A 22,128-nucleotide genomic window follows, 5' to 3' on the forward strand; every position below is an offset into this window, starting at 1 on the left:
CTTAAATACCCTGAGTGACCAGCAACTGTAGGAATTAATTCAAAAATCCTTATTTGTGTTGTTGTTGCCCATGTTAACAAAGCCAACAATGAGAAGAAACAAGAAGGATTCAATTAATTACATTGTGTTGTCTGTCAGGCAGTTTAGAAAAGATCAAACCAACACCACAAATTATGTTGCAGAAGTTTATTAGTCTTCCTATTTGGGTCCACACAAAGCTGTACGAAAGAAGTGGTATTTGAATTGAAGCCTCTCTCTCTCTAAATGGTGAAGTTTTGAGTGACCATAATGGACCTTTTCTTTCCTTCAGTAAAAAGATGTTCTAAGACTCAAGTCATTTCATGCTGAAATGGGTAAGCCAAGCCTTCAGGGAGAAGTGGATTTGTGAGGATAAATCAGTGGAAGATGGTTGAAACTGTGCTTTTAAACTAATTATATTCTCAGATTCTCATCCTGACAGAGCTCCTATGTAGATTTCCTCAGAAATACATACCACTGTGTTTCTTGATTTTTATTCCCTGTGAAGCAAGACTGTAGCCTAGCTTTGTTAGCAGAGAGGAGCTTGGAGATTATCATGGGCTTGTTATTTTGAAACTTAGACCGATGACTCACCAGGTTTTGATTCTCAATTGCCTAGACAACTCCAGAGTTTCTGAGTGCTTAGTTCTAAAGAAAAGGAAGGAGGAGGATTCCTCCCCCGCCAAGATATGGTTTTATTATTTGGTATGTATGTTCCACATTTCTGTATTTACAGAATCATTGCCGTTTCCTTGTCTCCAATAAATGATTGGCCTGTTTGTCCTTTTCAGGGGTGTCCTAAATTTCCTTGCCTGGAGCAAGAACAGTTTGGGGATTAATGGGTAGGTGAAGACCTATTTGGCGGGGAGGTTGTAGCTCTTCTACTGAGCAAAATGAAGTCCACAAGGGCCCTTTCAGGTTCTACGTGCCTTCAGACTGAACACTGAAATCTAGGACTAGTTCATGATTATATTTATTTTAAGTGTATTGGATGCAGAAGCTAAGAAAGTCTCCCAGAATACTTTAATAATGACACCCTCTGATGCTGGCTTAAATCTAAAAAGCATAATACAAGAGGAACATGGAGCAGGGCAAAAAAAGCAAGCTTTGGCACTCTTTCTAAGTTGTAAAAGGTTTCTCATTCATTCTGGCAAGGGACTATCCCTGCAGCTGCTCTTTCTGGTTGTTGGCTGAGCCCAGCCTGGTCTCCGCCTTCTCACACTGATCTTTCTAGAAGGTAGCAGGTCCAGCCTCCCAGTGTCTTTTCAGCTCTACAGTCCTAAAAAACGAACAAACAAACCAATTTCTGCAAAGTTCTAAGCAGCTGAAGTGATCTTAACAGCACAATCCTATGGATATCTACTCAGAAGTGAGTAACCATTGAGTTCCATGCAGCTTACTCCCTGGTAATAAGTTTAAGAATTGCTACCTATGACAGAATCAGTTGAAGGTTTGCATCCAGATTTAGTCATACCTAAAATAGACCCATGTTAATAGACGGGACTACTTTGACTTCCATTGGTTTCAATAGGTCCCCTCTAAGTATGACTATATCTTGATTTAACTCACATTATCATTTGTTTTTGTATTTTTATTATTCAGGCTTCTAACGATGTTGGTCTGTTGTCTCATCCATTCTTTCCGCAAGCATTCTCATGGAAGAAACTAACCAAAGTATGCCAATTAGTTATCATTTCAAATGTTTTGCTCTCTCTTGTGTGCAAAATAAGCCAAAAACTGAGGATCCCACTTTATAAGAGGATGCTGGAAGATATCCTCAAATTTGTGAATTTGGGATTTTGGAACTGGAATTGTTTACATTGCCTTGACAATGTTTCCTTTTCAAAAGCAAAATAGGAAACAAAAAGACAAGAAATGAAACTGAACCTGTTGACAGAAGATAGGAAGAGGCAATAAATGGAACTGAACTTGTGAAAGGGAAATATCACTTCTCCCTTAGGAGTATGACTTGGTTGCTCCCCGAATAAAGGCTAAAATATAGAATACTGGTGAGAACTGCATAAGACAGGAAGTCGTTTCCACCCTTAATAAGCTGATTACATTTGTTGTTCATAGTGTATCTGTAAGCGCAATGGCTGTTTAACTCTTTCTACTCAGTTTTCCTTTAGCAGCTATGGCTTCAGCTGTGAGATAAACAGAGACTGAGGCAGTGTAGCCTTTCCTGTCTCCATTCTGCTAACTGCTTTCTACGTACCTTACAGTTTTGGTAAAGTCACTGTGGTTAAAGGAAGGGTGCCCACTGTTTTTATTTTATCAGACCAGGGACCTGATTATTATCATATTAGATTAAGAAGACAGCATGATTGTGGTGGCCAGACAAAAGATGACAGCACACCTGCACCTTTCATAGTTAGGCAGAAGAGGGAACTTCAGCAGTGACAAGCAATATATGGTGAAATTTCCTCTCCGACACCAGGGGTGGCAGAAGGAAGATCTCCAGGAGTTTTGGATTTCAATTTCTAGCACTTTTCAGCACTGCCTCTACCTGGCAAGGTTTTCTGAGAGTTGAAGTTCAAGAGTTGTGGCAAACTTTCTTCCCCCCCTCCCCACACCTGTTCAATACAAAGGTGCAGGAGATCTCTCTCTCTTTGCATCTCCACCTAAGCCTGGTTCAAATCCTCAGCTGGCCATGCAGCTCATTTGGAATAGTTGCGAGTTTTAAGTTAAGTTACCCTGCCGCAGGTTGTGAGGATGCGTGGTAGAAATGTCATGTAGATAACCCTGAGCTTCTTGGGGAAAGAGTGATATTTAAGGAAGGCAATAAATAGAGTCACATTTCAACTTCACCTTTTATTGCAAGAGCTCAAGATTGTTGTACCTATGGATTGTCCTGTCTTTGTCCTCTCAAAACCCCTGTAAGAAAAAAGAGAAGCCGGCTTCAAATCTCCTCTCAGCCAACTATTCCTACTCCAAGATCAACAATCCAACATCCCCAAACCTGGTGCTGTTTAGCTGCATTTAACAATACTTCCCATTCTTCCAAGCTAGGATACCCAACTTATCGGGAAGCACTCAGTTGGGGGAAGGGTGCTCTAACCACTAAACAGCACTGCTTCTCTCAAGTTGCTAGACAGTACAAAGAGAGGCAGTGCTTAAATGTAAGTATTCATAAATTAGGACCGTCTAATGTAAAAAGCTGGAGAGCCAACGGGGGGGGGGGGTAGTGAGTTAGGATTCTGGAAGCAGGGTTCAAATTCCTCCTTCCCCTGAATCTGAGCCATTGTCTTGCAGGGCATGTTGTTAGACATGGTTCTTTCACCTTTCAATTTATCCTATCATGGATGAAGGGCTGGATATAAATGTGTTAAATAAAGTACCATTTTGTCTCTCCATGAGCACTGATTTTTCAGAAAGGACTTAAAGATGGAGGAAATGAAACACGGTTTTCCTGAATGTTGCTACTCAGCATTCCCGGTATGGGCAAATCAATGGGGAAAAGGAAATGGAAGAGGGGCGAGAAGAGAGAGATCCACAAAGCACTTCTATTTTGTTTGCTATGATTTGGTATTAGTCATTCTGGCCGAAGCCCGATCCTACGCATGCTTCCTCGGAAACACGTCCTTACTCCCATGTAAGCCTGCGATCCTATGCACTTACCCGAGCCTTATACCACCACCTCCGGAAGGAGGCGGATTTTGGGGCGTGGGGAAACTAGAGAGAAGAAAAATTAATTGCCCGCTTTTTGTGGGCAGCGATCTCGATCCGAATTGGGGCCACGCACACTTCCTTACACGAGAAGAAAAAAGTTTCTCCTCCATCACACGCTATGCCATTAACTTGTACATTAGCCCTCCTTAAGAGAATAAAGCGCCCTCGACTGAGCATCGCGGAACTTACTCCCGAGTAAACGTGCAGACGATCGGGCTGGACTCCTTCTATTTTGCTCGGATCCTTGTAGGCATGCTTGCTCGGAGGCAATTCCCCACTTGCAGCTGGGGAGGTAGAAACGTTTCCGAGCAAGCTTGCCTAGGATCGGGACCGCGCAGTTGCCAGCCTGTCTTGCAGCGCGAGCCTACGCATAGCACTCCGAGTCCGTGCGTGTAAACACCTGCCACGTTTCCAATGCGGATCGTTCCGCAGCGCCCTAGGAGGAGACCGTGGGAACGTCCTAGCGCAGGATGGGCGTTGCGCTTGCGCGGTGGGGAAGGACGCTAAAGCGCTTAGTATAAAAACTGCCTCGGCTTCCTTCCGACGTGTCCGAATTGGTTTGGTTTGTGCTGGTTGTCAGGGAATTGTGGATGTTGTAACATGCGGTAAATTGCTCTTCTTAGCTGCTATAGCAGAAGGGGCTGTGATGTTGACTCTTAAGTGATGGTGTTTCTTTTTCGTTTCTCGTTTTCAGGCTGTTTTTCTTGTTTTGCTGCCTGCTTGGAAACGTTTTAAATTCTGTGGCTGTAGATTTCCCAGGTAACTGAGCATCTTGCCTGCTTGGGGGCTCCGTAAATAGAAAAAACTCTCCCTGTTTTTCTTCTCTGAGGGGTATTGCAAATGAGTCTGGCTGGTCTTCTCCAGCTCCTCTCTCCTGGAGAGGATTCTGCATTGATCACGCTGCAGTTTTGAAGAGACTGGAAAGGAGCTAGTTCTCTGTTTGGAAATAAAGTACAATTAGTGCAGTAGTTCTGCATATTGTAAGCGGAGTGCTACTGAGTTAATTTTGAATAGTTCTTTTCCATCTAGGATTCTCCTTAGTAATGTTTGGGTGCCATGGGTCAATGCCAGTAATGTGAGGTAGCTGCTTTCCTATAACTTTCAGAACACACACCTGGATTCATTTTTAAAGCAGAGCAGGGGATATTCCTGCTGCTTTACTGTTTAAACCCTTCAAATGGCTAGCAGTAACATTACAAAAGCAATGCCCTGCACCTTTTAGGCCTTCTTTCCTTCTTTCTTTCTTTCATTCATTCATTCATTCATTGATTGATTCAATGTACACAGCTGGGTTCTTGGAAATGTGCTGCACTTAGCCACTAAGGAAAAAACTTGCTCTTGACAAACGCTTATTAACTTTTCTTGCTAGCTGCATGTTCTTTCCCCCACCTGCTGTGTGAGGATAGAAAGCAATTCCTCCTGTAACATAAGGTCAGTTTGGGAGGCAGATGAAGTCCAAGGTTTCCTTGCAGAATGGATTGAAATCTGGTGATTATTTTACTGTGAAAATGTTGCCTGTGTGGGCTCTGGGAACTGGAATGCTTTATAGCTCTCCTCCAAATACCTTGTCTCCAAAAGTTCTAAATGGTTCAGTTGGAAGTTTGCACTGAAGTATGATGGGTTCTAAAAAGACAATAACTTCTCCAATATGTTATAGAATGAGTCTGTATATTGCAAAATATACTCTAAAAATGAATGAACTTGATTCCTTTGCTGCAACAGATGTTATTAGGTGAAACTTGGTTAAAGAAGAGTCAGTGTGAGAATCGCCTTGACTATACTTGTAAATGGATTGGTTTAAATCAAATCAACCTTCAGTAAGGGCAGGAGAGTGATTGTCCTGCTTAGACAGGGTCTGGGGGCTATGATGTTGCTCAAATTCCCAGGTCAAGGTCAGAGTTCCAAGAGGGGGCCCACCTTGAGTCTCCCCCTCTGCCTTATAGCCAACATGGAAATAACTGAGTCAGGTGCTTCTCCAAGGTCATAAAACCAATTTCAAGGAAGGGGTAAAGGAGAGGGCATTCTGGAGAGAAGGTGGGCACTGCCCAGGCATGTTGTATCTATGCAGCCCTCCAGCATCCTTTCCTCCTCCTCAAGCGCTGCAGGTAGACAGGCTTGCTGGAGGGAAGGAGCAGGTGGGCACTGTTTGCCTCTGTGCATTTTCCGCTTTGCATAGGATGCCTGCAATTCAGTGGTGTACTGGCATCCCCATTGGGCATGTGTGCCTTTAAATAACTTTAAAGAGGTTATTGCTAAAATTACCCCTGAAGTCAAAAGTCTACAAATTCCTTCCTGTCCAGCTGAGGAGAATTGAAGAACTGGGTCTTTTCAGCCTGGAGAAGAGGAGACTCTGAGGAGGTCTATTAGTGACTTAGGGGATGTGATGTGGAGGAGGGCTGTGACCTGTTCTTTCCTGCAGTGAAGGGCAGGATGCATTCCAGCAAGGCAAAACTCAAGGAACCTGGCTTCAGGTTGGATGTCGGGAAGTACTTCTTGATGGTTAGGACTTCTGGGAGAGCTGGTGTGGTGTGGTGGTTAAGAGCATGAGACTGGGACTCGGACGATCTGGGTTCTAGTCCCCACTCAGCCATGGAGCCAACTGGGTGACTTTGGGCCAGTCACAGACTCTCAGCCCAACCTGCCTCACAGGGTTGTTGTTGTGGGGATAAGATGGAGGAGAGATGATGTAAGCTGCCTTGAGCCCTTTGTAGGAAATGGGCAGGATATAAATAGAAAATAAATAAATATGGAATGGGCTTCCAAACGCGGTGGTTGAGGCCCCATCAGTGAGGGTGTAGAAGGGTAGATTGGACAACCACACATTGGGGATGACATGAGTGAAGCTGACTGGAACCTGGGGTCAGGCTATATGGTCCAGGAGGCCCCTTCTGACTCCCTTTGTTTCTCTGTTTTTATTGCCCTGCCTAATGTTTCACCTTGGAGACAAAAGGAGCTGATCATTGGGCCTATTTAGAACCAGGGATGCAGGACTGGAGGTTAATCTGGCCTTCATGATGTCCCTCCGGTTACCATGCAGCTTTCTACTAGTCCAACCTCTTTCACCCAATGGTCAATTGTTTGGTGCCTTCCTGCCTTTTGTGCAGTTTCTTTTCCTTTCTAAAAGAGTAGAATAGCCTTCCTTAGGCTTTCTTTCAAGGAGTAGGAACTATAAGTTAAATAATGCTGGTCTTTTGACCCTTTGTCTTCAGCTCCACCTATCACTAGAATATAGCCCCCAGAACAAAATTCAAACTGCAGGCTAGGTTGGTCTTCAAACTTCCCAACTGAAGTCAACCTTAAAAGTCTTGCAGATATAAGTTTGTTTGAAACAGCTGATTCATTTGTAAGGTCTTATTAATCTGGCCTCTCCACACCTGCATCCTGAACAGAATTTGCCTAAAGCTTGCATCCGGTGTTGTCCTGCTTTCAGTTATAGCTCAGCTGTGAAGTCTTGGATGTGGTGACATTTGAAACAATTCCCCTTTTGGTTGAAGGTTAGTTTTGTCTTCTAGAAGATTAAAGCTGGATCTTGCAGACACTTAACACAGCTGGTCTCTGTCCTTGAGCCTTCCCCAGCCTGGTGGTCTCTAGAAGTATAAAGCAATTTCTCACGTCATCCCCAAGTATCATGACACAGCAAAGCCAAAGTTAATTTCCAAACACAATTAACTGTAGGGGCCTCCAAAAATGCTTGGCCAGCAACTCTGGGTCAGACAGAGGGAGGAAGTGCGGGGAGGGGGGTGCTGGCTCGTTATGGCACCTGTGGGGGGGCCAAACTAAAATGCTCCAACTGTTTAACGCTTACCTGTGCAACATGTACTACAGTCACTTCGATATCCTTTGGTGGTGGCCCCGGTACAGGAAAGACCAAAACGGGTCTGCTGTGCTTCGGTTCTTCATTATCTCACTGACCCCTTGCCTTCTGCAATGTGTAGGGTTCTTCCTGAGTTTGCCTTGAGCATACAGGCTTTTATCATAACTGGGATGAAACTATGGGATGCAAATTTGGTGCTTTCTATTGTTGACTTGCAAGTTGATATTAATTCAAGCCTGGCTTGTTGACAGGAACAACAGTTTGCCAGGATGATCAACTACAGGTTGAACTTCCAGAGGAATTAAGCAACTTGACTTTCTGGCAACTGGAACTTCTTGGTATGTCATGTCGCTGGACTTAGTGGTCTTTACTTAGTGGTCTTCTGAGAGCTTTGAGATGGCTTGTGTGCTTTATAGCTGAAGTACTGCACAACAAACATTTTCTTCTCCCCCACTTCACAATTACCATTCCAGTGAATTCTGCATTCCTGATAAATCAGAACAACAAAAAAGCCCCCAACCCTGTTCGCGAACCTTTAATAACTACCTTGGGCATGTGCAGTTCAGCATTTTAAATTCATTTAAGCCAGTGCACCAGCACGAGTACAGAAACAAAGTGGTTCTTGCTTTTGCTGCCCTGATGCTTAGCATTTCAGTAGATAAGCTCCGTTTTGCAGCAGGAAAAGATGAATAAAATGGGCCTATTTAACTGTGCACATGTCTGGAGTGTCCTGGACAATGAAATGTTTCCAGAAATAAGAACAAAATGGTGTTCTGGTGACCAGCATTGTCCCTAGAGGGTCCTGACATATCCCTGCAAATCCATGTGTTGACACTAGGCTGATTTGCTGCTGCAGACATTTGTATGCTGCTTTGGCACAATTGAGTGGCATACAAATGTTTCGAATAAATTTTGTGTGATGCCCCATTGGTGAATATCAGCCCTGAGGTTCAGGACTACTGCATGGAATCAGCTGTACGGATCACACGCTACTGCATGTTCAATTGCTTTTGGTCTCCAGCTGACTTGCTTTACATATTTACATACTGATTTACATAATTTTCTTTTAGATGCCAGCGGGGAAAGAATTGAAGACTGTGACTATAAAGTGGACAATGAGAAACAAACATTAACTGTTCTGTACATGAACTGCACAACACTGGAGGTAATTTGTGATTATGCTTTTGGAAATGGAAATACCTTTGGGGCTAATTCAAAAAGTGCTGTTTTTAGCCATGTTTTTATTACTAGGTTATCTTAACATTTTCCACTGTACATGTTGCTACAGGGACTGGTGGTTAAAAATATAATCTAAAAGCCCGAGTGTTACATTCCTTAACGAGAAAAAAAAACTTTCCAGGATCAAACAAAATCAGAGAAAAAGGTTTAATACTGCTGTACATGGAAGCTTTACTTACGGTCAATGGTTTATAGCAGCTGTTTGTGTTTCCTGTTAGCTGCCCTGGAAATTCTCTATAGATAACCTACCTGATAAAAAAAACTGTCCCTTGTCTTCAAAGCCTGGATAGTCTAGTTCAATGGTGTCCAGGCTTGTAGGATCTACTTCATTTGTTTTTAATTTCCTTGAGCTCAATCAACCAGATCCCAATTAAAAAAAAAAACCCACACAGGGCACAATCCTATGCAGACAGACATCTTGCAACTCTCTTGAAGCTGCCCTTCCACTCCTGGCTACCCCAAATTTGCTTAATCTCAGCCATATACTTTAGGACTAACAGGTGGTTTAATTTGGTAGTTCTGCTGGAAAACAATTGGAGTCAGGAATCTTTGCTGATCTGCTGCAAATCAATTAGTACTTCTGCAGCAAGCTTAAAATGGCTTCATGTGTAGAGCAGGTGACACTCGTTTCCCCCATTTTCAGGTGCTGCTCGGGCACTTGGGAGCATTTGGCACAACCAGATTGACTCTTGCCAGGCAAGTTGTTAGCTGATTCCCTGTGCTTGTGGTGGGGACTCATCCAACCCACTGTGGAGACAGCAACTCCTACTGTAACTCAAGGGCTGTCTGGGTGGCTTGAGGCCTTCAGACCAGCCATCTTGCAGGAAATAGTTTGGGTTCGCACGATAGGAGAATCCCCAGTAGAGAGCAACCCATGTTGGGTTGTCATGTCATGGGAACCCAGTCATAGTTTACAGTACTGACCTCAGTGCATCAAAGGTCTTAGAAGGCAGGTTCCTATGTTCTTAAACTTCTCCAAGCAAACCCACAATGGTATAATTTCATGTGTTTGGTCATGTTTCTGCCAACAGAATCACAAGCACCACCTGAGATTTAGGCTGCAATTCAACGATACAGTGACGAGTGATATCCAGAATGTGACTTATGACGTTGCCTGTGATGCTCTCCAGGCTGATGAAGCCGCTCGCCGTGGTCGTTTCGCCAGTGCTACAAATTGCACCAAAGACTTCATGGCCGTGAGTAGCAGGAGCAGTGGTTCCTAGTGGTGATTGTTAGCCTGTGGGTGAAACTATTAAGAGGATTATGAAATAGCTGCTATCCAATTTCTATGAAAGGATATTGCATCTTGTGAACTCAAGTACTCCAGTTCAGGGGCATTCCTAGACTTGGACCTCAGCCTATGGACTTGGTTCTGTTTCCTAGACCACTGAGTCTCTTGAGTGGAGGGTTTTTTCCCTAGGTATAATTAATTTCCCTGCAGGGGACTGGAATTGCAGCTGGGGAAGAAAGGTTTAACTCTCCTCTTGCCTATGTGAACACCCCTTCTCCATAAACCTCTCCCTGCACTGAAGTTGGGCTTTGAAAATACGTTTTCTATTGGTTTGGGCTGAAATGATCTGTGAGGAGGTCTGTTAACTGAAGATCGAGAAACGGAGAAATTAACGTCTCCTATGCCTCCTGTGAAGTTTAAATTCTAGTAAGTATTTCTACATTTGCATGCATAGATATAAATCAGCATATGCAAATGTGTGTCTTGTGCCCCAAATCTCTAAATGCTTAGCAACACTTTCGCAGTAGTTCATTTTTCCCCACTCTGCTGTAGCAGTATAAATTCTTTGTTTTTTGTAACTCATTGACTAGTTCTAAAATGTCCCCTCTCACCTGCTGCAGGTTGTATTCCCGAGACTCATTCCTAGCTTCCATGATGAACATGTGGTATGTAACTCTCTACACAAGAAAGCAACACACTCATTTTGTTACTCATGAAAGCTTATGCCTCTTAGGGTGGCTTTGTTTTCCATACTCTGCCAGTACAGAAAGCAGGGATTACTTGGGCTAATCTATGCTAAACTTGCTTTGGCAGCAAACATCTAATTTGACTTCTGGAGAGTATGTTCCTTGCTCAGCACTTTGCAAGTTTTGGAAGCTGATTAATATTTATTGATTACATTTTTATCAGACCTAATAGCCAAAGCATTCTCAGTGTTTCACAATTGAAAACAATTTAGAAACAGTAAACAAAGCCTGAAAGTATAAAAATTTCAAATGGTTTAAACTACAGCATAAAATAGAAGTAAAAACCAGAGTAAAACCTAGCAGCAGTGCAAAGTTTTGAAATACAACACAGGAATTAAAACAAACTAACATTCCTAGGAAAATAAGGAGTTTCACATGGTGCTGGAAAGACTACAATGCAGATGCCAGGCAAGCCTCTTGAAAGTTCATTCCATAGCCAGGGGGCCACAACAGAAAAGGCCATCTTCTTTGCAGTGGATAACTGCTAACATTGGCAATAATATTGGAGAGCTTTGGTTGTTGGGTGGTATAGAAATGAAATAAATATTAATACTAGACTTTTGTCCCCTTCCACATGTGAGGTATTTTATTTATCCCTTTAGGATAAAAGTTGCTATATATCTGAATAATCTTGTAAGGATGAATTAAGCCGTGACTGTTCTCAATTTTAGTTACTAATTGAACCTTGCTAATCCTAACTCTCTACTTTGAGGGGTGGATGAAGGAGGGTATGTGTGTGCGTGTGTATTACAGTGATCCTAGTTTTCTCCTATGAGAGAAGTGCCTTTCTTAAGATGGTGTTTTCAAGCTCCTTTCCCCACAAGCTAGCTTCCGAAACCCGCCTCTAGAGTCAAGGCATCCTTTCCTCAAACATTTGATTGAATTGAGCCATTGAAACAAACATTTGGGATAGATACCCAAAACAACTGGCACGTGAGCATCTCTTGATTCAGGGTTGTTGCTACCGCTGCAGTTGAATTCTGTATTACAGGCCGCAGAGTCTCGGATGGAGTGGATTTTGTCAGTAGAAGATGGGACACAAATGCGCAAGCTGAGCCTTAGACAAGCCATGCAACAGGGCTACAATTTTCTGATGGATGACAACCGTGTCATCATTCAAGTCTCTTTTGATGCTGCAGGAGTTGCTTCTTACAAGGTATGGTGAGTAGCAGAAATCTGATGTTCCCATGACAGCAAAGCCCTCAAGGAAAGTGTTAGTCTGTCCCATGAAAGGGGAACTTCAAAGGTTTCTGGATCAGGCACAGGGTCTATATTGTCCAGCAATAATAAAGTGGTTGGCAAGTTGTATCTATCAAAGTAGCGATCTCTGTAGCAGGTGGAGTTAGCGCTTGCCCAGGTCAGGAGTGAATTCAAAACTGAATCCTTCTCCTCGCTTCTCCAAAATGGGCTGGCTTCACCCTCAGGGAGGTTTGTGCTTCTCATGGGCCAGGCAGTAAGAATGCTGGGTATTATTTAGTGGGTCTGTTTATTTGGCTTGATGACAAACCACCAGGTTGGTTTAACTCAGGCCCCTCCCTCTCTGAACCTGCTTGTTCTATAGTGTCTCCCCCAAGCTAGACATCTAGTTTTCATCGCTGGCTCATCTCACTTGTTAGTCTTGGCATTTCAGTGACATATTGCAACATCTCAGCATCTAGTTCCTCTTCAGAGTCTGAGCTTTCTAACTTGGAATACTGTATTTCGGGAGACACAGGCCCAATCCCAACAAATAACCCTGAAAAGCAAGTTATTTCAAGGAACAATGGCTAATCATTCAAGAAAACGTCTTTACAATACAAAGCAGTGTTAGAGCCTGGCTGCGAATGGGGGCAGTTCTACCAACAGGGGCCAGTGCCCTGAAAGCTCTAATCTGAGTGGACCCCAAGTGGACTTTGGGTCCATGTGCAGCCATTAGGTGCCCCATCTGATGACCTCAGGAACTGGGAAGGCTGGCGAGAGGGAACGTGCGCTGTCAAATAGCCTAATCCCAAGACACTTAGGAATGTTATGTCCCATTGATGAAGCCTCGCCAGCAATGGAACAGGCGTGATCTATGTGTCTCTCTCTGGCGTACAGATAGCACTAGGAAATCCAGTCTGCTTTTGGACTGGTCAGTTGTTGCCATGTTCCTTTTAACTGTGTGGAGAACTCAATACAAGAACTCCCTGTGCTTGTATTGCAGCAAGATGGCCAATTACTGTACACAGTGGCACTCAAACTGACTTATGGATCTCCCGAACAGCGGCTAACCGTAGAATCAAGAATGATCTGTGCCCCAGGTGAGAACCTTATTTACTGTGGATGCATGTGGCTCGGTCCTTATTTGCCTGCATTCATGAATCCATCCTTTCCATTTGCACATGAATCTGTGGGTTTTCTTAAGGAAATGCAGGGAAAATGCATATTTAAATAGATTTTCTCGTACTCGTTTCTGAACATTTGGACTCTCTCTTTATAACCTAAACGTGCACTGAATCATGCCGGTGCCAAATCTGGTGCATTACCTTTAAATTCTAGCCTGGACATTAGTGTGGATAGCCAGCTAATTTCATAGCTGAAATGGCTCCGGTGCATGCAGTGGGAATGACTCAAAGCCCTCAAACTCGGAGGCTCGTATTCAGGCAGTGCAGCGTGGGAGGAAGAGCAGAGGTGATCATTTTTAGTCCTTCGCAGAGGGAGAGGAGGAGGCTGCAGCAGCTCAAGATGCCATGCTTTGAGCCCCACGCTCTTATCCTCCCTGCCCCTCTTCCCACCTCTCTGGGCTCGCTTTCTCAACTCCAGAGAGTTGCTTGCATGGTTCTTTCTGTGCCATCTTTGACTGAGAGGAAAAACGGGTTGCAGCTTTGATTCCTAGTGCAGAGTGCTGCTTCCAGCCTGGGAGCTGGGAATCCGAATTATCCTCTGCCCCCGGCACTGTCTAAGGGGAATAAGCTTGCTCCTCTGCTTGCTTTGACCTTCACTGCTTCTCAGTAAATGTGCATAGGACCGCAGCTTGTTTGAGAGTGTCTCTTTAGAAAGATTTGTCATACTCCTTTTCTCCTCCTCCAGGCCCAGCAATCTGCAATGCAACACACATGACAATTGCTATACCAGACTTCCCAGGATCTCTGTCAGCTGTCAGTCTAGACAATAGAAACATTCCACTCAGCCAATTTGAGGCCAATGGAATTCAGGTGGATACAAGGAAGGGTGTTAAACTGCACATGAACAAGAGAATCCTGAGGTCCCGGGTAAGCTTTGTGCTAAATCAGGGATGCTGCTCCCCAGGATTGTGGGATTCACAATTTTTTACTGAATTGGACTTCTCCAGCACAGTGCCCTCCAAATATTCCAGGCCACAATTCCCAGGACTCCTGACCATGGCCAGGGGTTGATGGGAATAGACGTGCAAGACATCTGGAGGGCACTGGGGTGGGCAAGACTGGATTAGGTCTTCCAAGCAAAGCCAGATGTCGCAAAGGTGGCTCAGGGTCTATTAGTTGCCAATAACACAAGCCAGTTACCAAAGTTCAGGGCTGCTCATCACTCTAAAATGGGTCAACAGAGAGTTTACTTGCTTTCATTAAAGTCTTGGGAGTTGTGCTTATATATATTATAAATCACCCAGAAACCCACCAGTGCATCCCACGTGTGTTTGTCTTTGTGGCTAAGGTAATACACAAGGTATATACCTTGCTCAGGAGTTCTGGGCTGTAGTCTCCACTCAGCTGTGAAGCTCACTAGGTGACCTTTGGCCAGTCACAATCAGTCTAACCTGTCACAGGTTTGGGGAGAATAAAATGGAAAGGAGGACCATGTTCTCCACCCTGGATTCCTTGCAAGAGGTTATAAATGTAATAATAAATTACTGAGAGCCAATGTGATGCAGTGGTTAGAAGGATGGACTGGGATTCAGGAGATGTGGGCTCTAGGTCTCACTTAGCCATGAAGTACCCTGGATGACATTGGGCCATCACTGACTCCCAGCTTAATCCACCTTACAGGGCGGTTCTGAAGGCAAAATGGAACAGAGGGTTATGAGCTGTTCATAGAGAAAGAGGTGGGCTGTAGCTCTGATAAAATGAGTAAGTGCTGGTACAAAAAATGAGTGCCTCCCTGTCTCACGTCAGGTTTACAACGATGACTACTGCTCAGGTTTTCAGTTGTATGCCCCATTGCTGAAGCTGTATTTTGGGTACCACGGTGAAACAGCCACCATGTTGATTTACCCAGAATGTCCTTGTGAGCAAAATGCACCAATTGGTAAGGGCTCTGTGTATATTCCTTTTCTTCATATACTCGTGAAGCACTCTTCAAGGTAGAAGTGGTGGAAGAACTCTTCCAGTCCCATGAACTGAACAAGCCACCTTGCATGGTTACCAGAGTCTGTTTTTTTAATGATGATTTACTCAACAGACAATCAAGTAGTTTCTGCATTACCATGGTTGCAGTCCTCCCCATGGGTTGACATGTATCACATCAACCCCTGTGCCTGAAATTCAATCTCAAGCTGCATCACTTCTTGCCTATGTCTCTCCTCTCTTCTTCATCGGCCCACAAGTAGAAGCAGGAAGGCTATGGCCATTCTGTGGCAGTTGCATACTGTGACTGTGGAAACCACAATCCTGGATTCAGACAAAACCACAAGCCAGGGCGGCATGGAAAAACTGCAGAGCAAATCATTGTTTCTTAAAGCAGTTTCTAAAACCAAACTTACCATTGTGAAATACCGTGACTGTGTGCAGACAACACAGCAGATCAACAATAGTAAGAAAACCACCAAGGCTTGCCATGTTGTCTGAATGCAGTCTGAGACTTAAGGTAAACATCACTAAGCAGGGAAGCCTTGTCTTGTGAAATGTCCTTTAAGTCAAGGGTGCAGAACAGCAGGCCTGGGATCTAAGTCCAGTGCTTCCCAGATGGCCTCATCCCTTCTTCTGCCTCCTCATTACAACTTTCACACAACTGGCAGTCATCTGGTGGTTTCCAGGCTTTTGTGAACCTTTTCTCCAATTGTTAAAGGCTTAAAAACTTTTTCTAAGGCTTGATTGCTGCCTGGCTTTAAACTAAAACAGGGTGGTAGTCTTGGCTCCAGCCACCATGGGAATTTGACCCACAGGCTGAAAGAGTTCTTGGCCTTAATCTTTCACTATTGTGGAAAAACTGGGGAAGTCCTCTATGACCAGGGCTGAGTTCCTTCAGGGATAGTTTGTAAGGCGTTGCATGGCACCGTTGGGTGTGGGGTGAACTCCAAAGTGGGCAGGGCCGATTCATTCTGTTTCCCTCTTTCTCCACACCCCACACCCATGGGGCAGGGATGGGGTGAGCTGCACTTGCCTGAGTTCTATAGTGTTTGCTTGCTGGGGGCTTTGGAAACGAGGCCCAAGGGCTGCAGGTTGGCCACCAATCGTGCTCCTCCATGTGACTTGACATCTGACTTCATTACAGCTGCTGTCTGCACACCAGATGGCTACATGGACTTTGAAATACTCAGCAGCAGCACAAAGCCTGCTCTTAACCTGGATTTGCTCCGGCTTAAAGATCCTTCTTGCAAGCCAGTATTCCAGTCTCCTTCGAACGATGTGGTTCGGTTCCATGTGCCACTGAATGGGTGTGGAACCATGCAAAGGGTGAGCTGCTCTAAACAATAACCCAGCTGCCTTGTCTTTTTCAACCTGACTGAGACTAATACTGCTCCTCCAATGCTTGCAGTTCGATGGTGAAAAGGCCATTTATGAGAATGAAGTGACTGCAACTTGGATGGATCTTCCGGCACGATGGATTTCCAGGGACAGCGAATTCAAGTAAGTCATGCATCCACTTGACCATAAAAGTTGATGTGGCCTCAAGGGGAAGTTAACACCAGTTGTTTGTTACTGCATGTGATCTCCCTTTCATGGGGTTGCTTTTTCCTGAATAGATCTGCAGACCCTGCATACATAAAGTCCTGGCCTTGATTCTTGGCATCCCCATTGGGTAGCCAGCAATAGGAAGAACTTTTCTGAGCACCTGGACAGGTGGGGTCAGGAAGAGTAGACTGTACATAGGAATATAGGAGGCTGACTTACCTGGAGTCAGGCATTTGGTCCATGCCTGTCACCTCCCCTCCTGTCCCCCAGAAAACACAAAACCCATACAGGCCTTCTCCTAGGTCATGTTTCAAAATGAAGCCGCTCTGAAGGCTAGCAAAGAAACCTAGCAGAAATAGGGGAAACAAAGAGTGATTCGTTTGCATGTTCATGAGACGGTTCATGTCTAAAGCAACAAACCATGTTCAACTTACTACTGCATTTACATAACGCTTAGCCATGGTCTCACTCCTAGTACCAGTCTGTCCTTGTTTTTCACAGGTTAACAGTGATATGCTACTATGGTAGTGATGACGCTGCACTGGATATCAAGATCGGCAGTCTTTCTCCTCCTGATTCTGTAGTAAACCAAGGCCCCCTCTCCCTGATTCTTCTCATTTACCCAGGTGAGGCTTTGGAGAACGTCTAATGTGCAGTTGAGATGAATCAGAGTATGGAAAAGAGATGTCTCCGCTGATTCACTTGCCTTACAGATAGTTCCTACATGGTTCCCTACAGCGATGACCAGTACCCTATAGTGAAATACTTGCGGCAGCCCATTTTCATAGAAGTTCAAGTACTCAACCGTGTGGACCCCAACATCCAGCTGATGCTGGATGACTGCTGGGCATCACTTTCTCTAGACCCGGCCTCTTTGCCACGCTGGAACATTGTGGTAGATGGGTGAGTGGCACGTGACTGAATCCTTGCTGAAACTGAAAACGGGGAGGGAGATCCACAAGCAAAATTGGTCATGACCCCCGGTGTGGTTAAATTCTTCTAAGAAGGACCGGAAAAGTTCAGCCTCTCAAAGGCTACACAGATGGACCTGATGGTAGGAATGGGGCACATTCCGCATGGGGCACATTCAAAGACTGTCATCCGTGGCTTCCCAGCTTGTGTGAGTCTTGCAGCTATGCGAGGCTTTTGAGTGCTGCACATTGCTAGAGCATGACCATGCTAGATCGGAGGGATGGAGACCCTGTGACTCTCCTGGCTGGCTATGGTAACCAGCATAGCAGGAAGCATAGCCACTTACAGAAGGGTTATGGAAGCTCAACTTCTGCTTCTGTGTGTTCCTAGTGCAGGTGTGAGAAGCAGCAGAACACCTTAAGGGTGGTCATGAGCACCTCCACGCGGAACATCAGACAGCCATTCCTTTCCTAGCCAGACTAGATGGCCCGGGAGTCCCCTTCTGACTCGCTCTGTTTCCATGTTTCCTTTCCTCTGGAGGCTGCAGTGGTATAAACTGTGCCAAAGTCCTGAATCAGCGGTGTAGTGACAAACTTGGGGGCTGCAGTTCTCACAACCATGTAGCCAAGGAAGAGTCCAAAATTGCCGGCAGTTTTGTCTGTCCAGGTCAACAAACGATTGCTAGCCATTCATGTGGCCACCAGGGTCTAGCTCACTCCTGCGTTGTCCCTCTTGCAGGTGCGACTACGAGCAGGACAACTACAAAACCGTCTTCCATCCAGTGGACCCCACGGTCAGCTACTATAACTTCCGACAAAGATTCGAAGTGAAGGCATTTGCGTTTGTTTCTGACGGCAAAGCTTTACCCAGCCTGGTAAGTTTTTACCAAAACATTCCAGTATGGCTTCCAGCAAGGGGTGGACTCTGGGAAAGGAATGTGCTTGTCCAGTAATCTTAGATCTACATCTGCCGCAGTGAGTGGACGCTTGGAGAGTTAAGTTTTTCTGCACAAGATATTTATTTATTGCCTTGTTTCTGATGCTTTGCTTTCTGATGACATTATGTTCCCCAAGTTTTGCTTCTGATTTTTTCCAGAGTACTTTCCTGTTTGGTGGTGGTATGTTAGGTTTTGGATGTTTTTGTTTTTGAACAAGCAGTTAAATTGCAGCAGGAGACACGATGCTAGCTTCTGTCCTGATGTATCATTCTTCCTAGAGGTTGTGTGACAGAAATGCAGGAAAGGAAGAGTTCTTTGTGCAAAGCTCAGCTCTCAATGCTGCAACACAACCTAAAGCAGATATAATGCTTAGCAACACTTCAATCATCCTGTGTAGACAAAGGGGGGGGAAAGGCAACCTGGTGTCTCCCTGGATGTATCACACTGCCTCCCTCACTAGTCCCAACCAGCGTTGCTAGCGATTGTGATGATGCTGGGCTGACTCCAACTCCCATCAGCCCTATGGGGAGGGGTCAAGGCAGTTGCTGTCTGACATCTGCAACCGCAAGAAGGTTCCTCACTCTTGCTCTGCAGGAATTCCATTTTCAACTTCCCAATTTCATGGCTGATCTATAGGAGCTGATCGGCGAAGCTGTCTTTCCTTCTTTCGCCAGGTGTACTTCCATTGCAGTGTGCTCATCTGCGATAGATTTCACCCAGACTCCCCTCTGTGCTCAACCAGCTGTCCTCGCAGGCCTTCCAGGGGCAGACGAGGTAAGTGACGGGTGCTAAACGGCTGTTATCAGGCCAATTTTGGATGTCCTTGTTCCCCCATTCCCCTCCCAGGGCACCTTCAAGGCACTTTCCTGAACATCAGAGGACTAGAATCATATGGTTCAGATGGACACACTTAGAGATGAGTCTGCCTTAGGAACTTCCAGCTGAGAGTTCACCTGGGTCAAAACATTTCTGTTTAACTCTAGCAAAGCAGCTTTTTGGATGTCAGAACTGCCAGATGGGGCCACCAGACAAGGGCTATCTGCCTCTGTTTGGCTGATCCTTCTGGTGAGAATAGGAGGGGTGATCGAGGCTCCTGGTGGCAGAGGCCGGCTGTGAAACTGTTACTCTTTCCCAGGCTATTGATGCTTTTAGAAAAGTTTCTCAGGAATTGCAACCCCCATAGTCTTACAGCTAGCTGCTGCTGCCCTTGACTTGTGTAGCTGCTTGGTGTTATGCCAGGTAATGGCTTTGAGGAGCACTGGTGCCCTGGGGGTGCCAGGATCCTTAATTTTGAGGATATGCAAGGACACTGTCACAGTCTGGTTGTGCTGTGGGGGGGGGGGCAGTGGTGGTTCTGATTTTTTAGGCATGTGGGTTTCATTGGCCCATTATCTGGCTCTGACTGTGAAAACAGATATGTAGTGAACTGAAGACAGGAGTAAATGCAACCAGACCAGCTTTTCCTGATCTACTGCTTTTCAGATGGATTACATCTGATGACAGTGCCCATCTTTCCTCATGGGAATAATGGGGGTTGTAAATCAGAATATCTAAAGGGTACCAGGTTAGGGAAGAATTGCTTTGTTGTGTCATGCAGTTATAGCTTTGTTCTTGATTAAGCCTGAAGTGTTAAACAGCAAATTGCGGTGGATGATGCTTGTTTCTCCCAGGAAACAATTTCTAATTGTATCTGCATTTGGGGATGAAAGTAGTGAAGCTTATAGAGTCTGAGTTCCAGCAAGTCACAGAGTAAAAGCATCTTTTTTTAAAAAACTTCAGAGGCATTTGACAGACGTATCACCTCCCATTAACATCCAGAAGCAATTAAAGAGAGCAAATGTACCAATTACCATTAACTTCAACCCCTATTTTCTTTCCAGGGTTCTTGGTTGTCAGAACAGTTCTCTTAGACTATCCTTCCCCAACATGCTGCCTTCCTGGGGTGTTGGACTACAACTCCCATCAAGCCCAGTTATCATGGCCACTGGTATGATGGCTTGCAGTGGTGCAACACCACCGGAGGATGCCTAGTTGGCGAAGGCAAGGATGAAATATAAACGAAAGAAATATTTTATTTCTTTGCTTCTGTATATCACCCAGTAGTCAAAGCCTTCAGGATGGTTTACAAAGGTTAAAATCCTTAACAAGGAGATGTATAAAGCATTAAAAATGACGTGCAAACAGCACACAGGAACACACATCTAAGCAATGTAAACAGCTGACACTAAGCAGAGTCCAGGGCCTGATTCGAACCCATGCACATATCGCTAACTGCCTGGCAGCGGAGGGAGGACGAGGCTGCATGCAGGTGCCCATTAGGGGGGCTGGGGACCTGCCCCTGCGTCCTCCTCCCTCTCTCCATCCATGCGCAGCACCCGCAGCTCCCCTGGTCTTCCATTTAGGGCACCTCTAACGGAGGCCTTTTTGTCTGCAGAGGTGGCGCCGGCAGCCAATTCTGCTATCGTGACCCTCCCTCATGCTGTTATTTTGGTACCAGAGGAAGAACATGAGACCAGAGGTACATCTCCATCTCTCCTGCTGGGATGGGTTGGGATTGGCTGGATCACCAGTGGGTGGGGTGAAGGAGAGGTGAGGGCAGGGTGATAGGAGGACCTGCACCTCCTGATGGATATTGCAGTGGCTACGAAGACTTGGAGGTGGATTGGTTCCAGATATGGCTGCAACCGTGCTTATTCTGTCCCTTCTCACAACCTAAAAAAAGCAAAGTTCCTAAGGAGGACGAAATCAGCAGGGTGGGGGAGAGAGGAAAACATCAGGAATGAACAGCTCTGTTAGTAATGTTTATAATTGTGTCTCACTTTTACGGCACTCAGTGGGCAATTTATTATGCCCAGCCTGCTCTGGCGATACCCGTGGTAATGGGGACCATCATGAGCGCTTTGCTCCTGCCTTCCTTTTCCTCCAGCACTGCAGGAGTGGCGAGTCCCCTCTTTGTCCCTGCTGCAATGCTGTTTTGGGCTCCCTGCAGCTGTTCTGTTTCTTCAAAAGATGCTGGGAGATTGTGGAAGGAGGACTCATGGAAGGCAGTTGGCTTTCCTGAACCCCGTCCTAGCAGCCATGAGCTAAAAAGTTCAATAAAGCAGAAATGCACAAAACAGGGTAGCATCATGTACCCATGAGCCTGGGTTCCACTGCACTGCTGTTAACAAAAATGGACCAATGGATCTCCCGGACTTCCCTCCCTCTCAAGGCATTTGGTGACTTCCTATTAATATATCGATTCTTTCATAGGCCAACAGGAATGGAGTGATGGGAACTGGCTAACTAGTATGCAGGTGGCTGGCGTGATGCTTGGGCTCGTAAGTGCTGTGTTGGCAGTGCTAGCTTTGTCCAAGATCAAGAAGAGAACTCTCCTAATAAACTGAATAAAAATGATGCAAGCTCCTAGGCTGCTTGGGTGCCATGTTTTTTTTCCCCCACAATATTTATATCCTATCTTTGCTTTTTTCCCCTGCAAGGAATGCAAGGCATGTTACACAAACCTCCTTTGTTTAATCCTCACAACAACTCTTTGAGGTGGGCTAGTCTGAGTGCCAGTGCACCCATTGATCTTGATGGCAAAGTGAGGATATCTCCACATTCTGACTGCTACACCACCCTGACTTATTTATGCATGTCTAAGGGTCAAGCATGCTTGCTGGTTATGGGGAGGCTGTTTAATCCATGGTTTTCAGTTCCAGATGCCAAGCCAAACTATGGCTTCAGCTTGAGCA

At 45.2% G+C, this 22,128-nt stretch overlaps 1 protein-coding gene across 1 annotated transcript; it reads left to right on the plus strand.

Annotated features, from left to right (window-relative positions):
• Positions 1–4,287: 4,287 nt before the first annotated feature.
• Positions 4,288–21,780, plus strand: ZP2 (zona pellucida glycoprotein 2). The gene is made up of 18 exons (XM_044433667.1): positions 4,288–4,292; positions 4,382–4,446; positions 7,753–7,839; positions 8,572–8,666; positions 9,772–9,936; positions 10,592–10,636; positions 11,709–11,873; positions 12,900–12,996; positions 13,766–13,947; positions 14,827–14,959; positions 16,145–16,326; positions 16,409–16,500; positions 17,047–17,171; positions 17,259–17,448; positions 18,196–18,331; positions 19,069–19,168; positions 20,829–20,912; positions 21,647–21,780. Exons 1-18 carry the CDS (start codon positions 4,288–4,290, stop codon positions 21,778–21,780), a joined length of 2,082 nt encoding a protein of 693 aa, XP_044289602.1.
• Positions 21,781–22,128: the final 348 nt, after the last annotated feature.

Source organism: Varanus komodoensis, unplaced genomic scaffold, assembly GCF_004798865.1.
Source record: "Varanus komodoensis strain SLA01 unplaced genomic scaffold, ASM479886v1 scaffold26, whole genome shotgun sequence".
In the NCBI taxonomy this organism is placed as follows: Eukaryota; Metazoa; Chordata; class Lepidosauria; order Squamata; family Varanidae; genus Varanus; species Varanus komodoensis.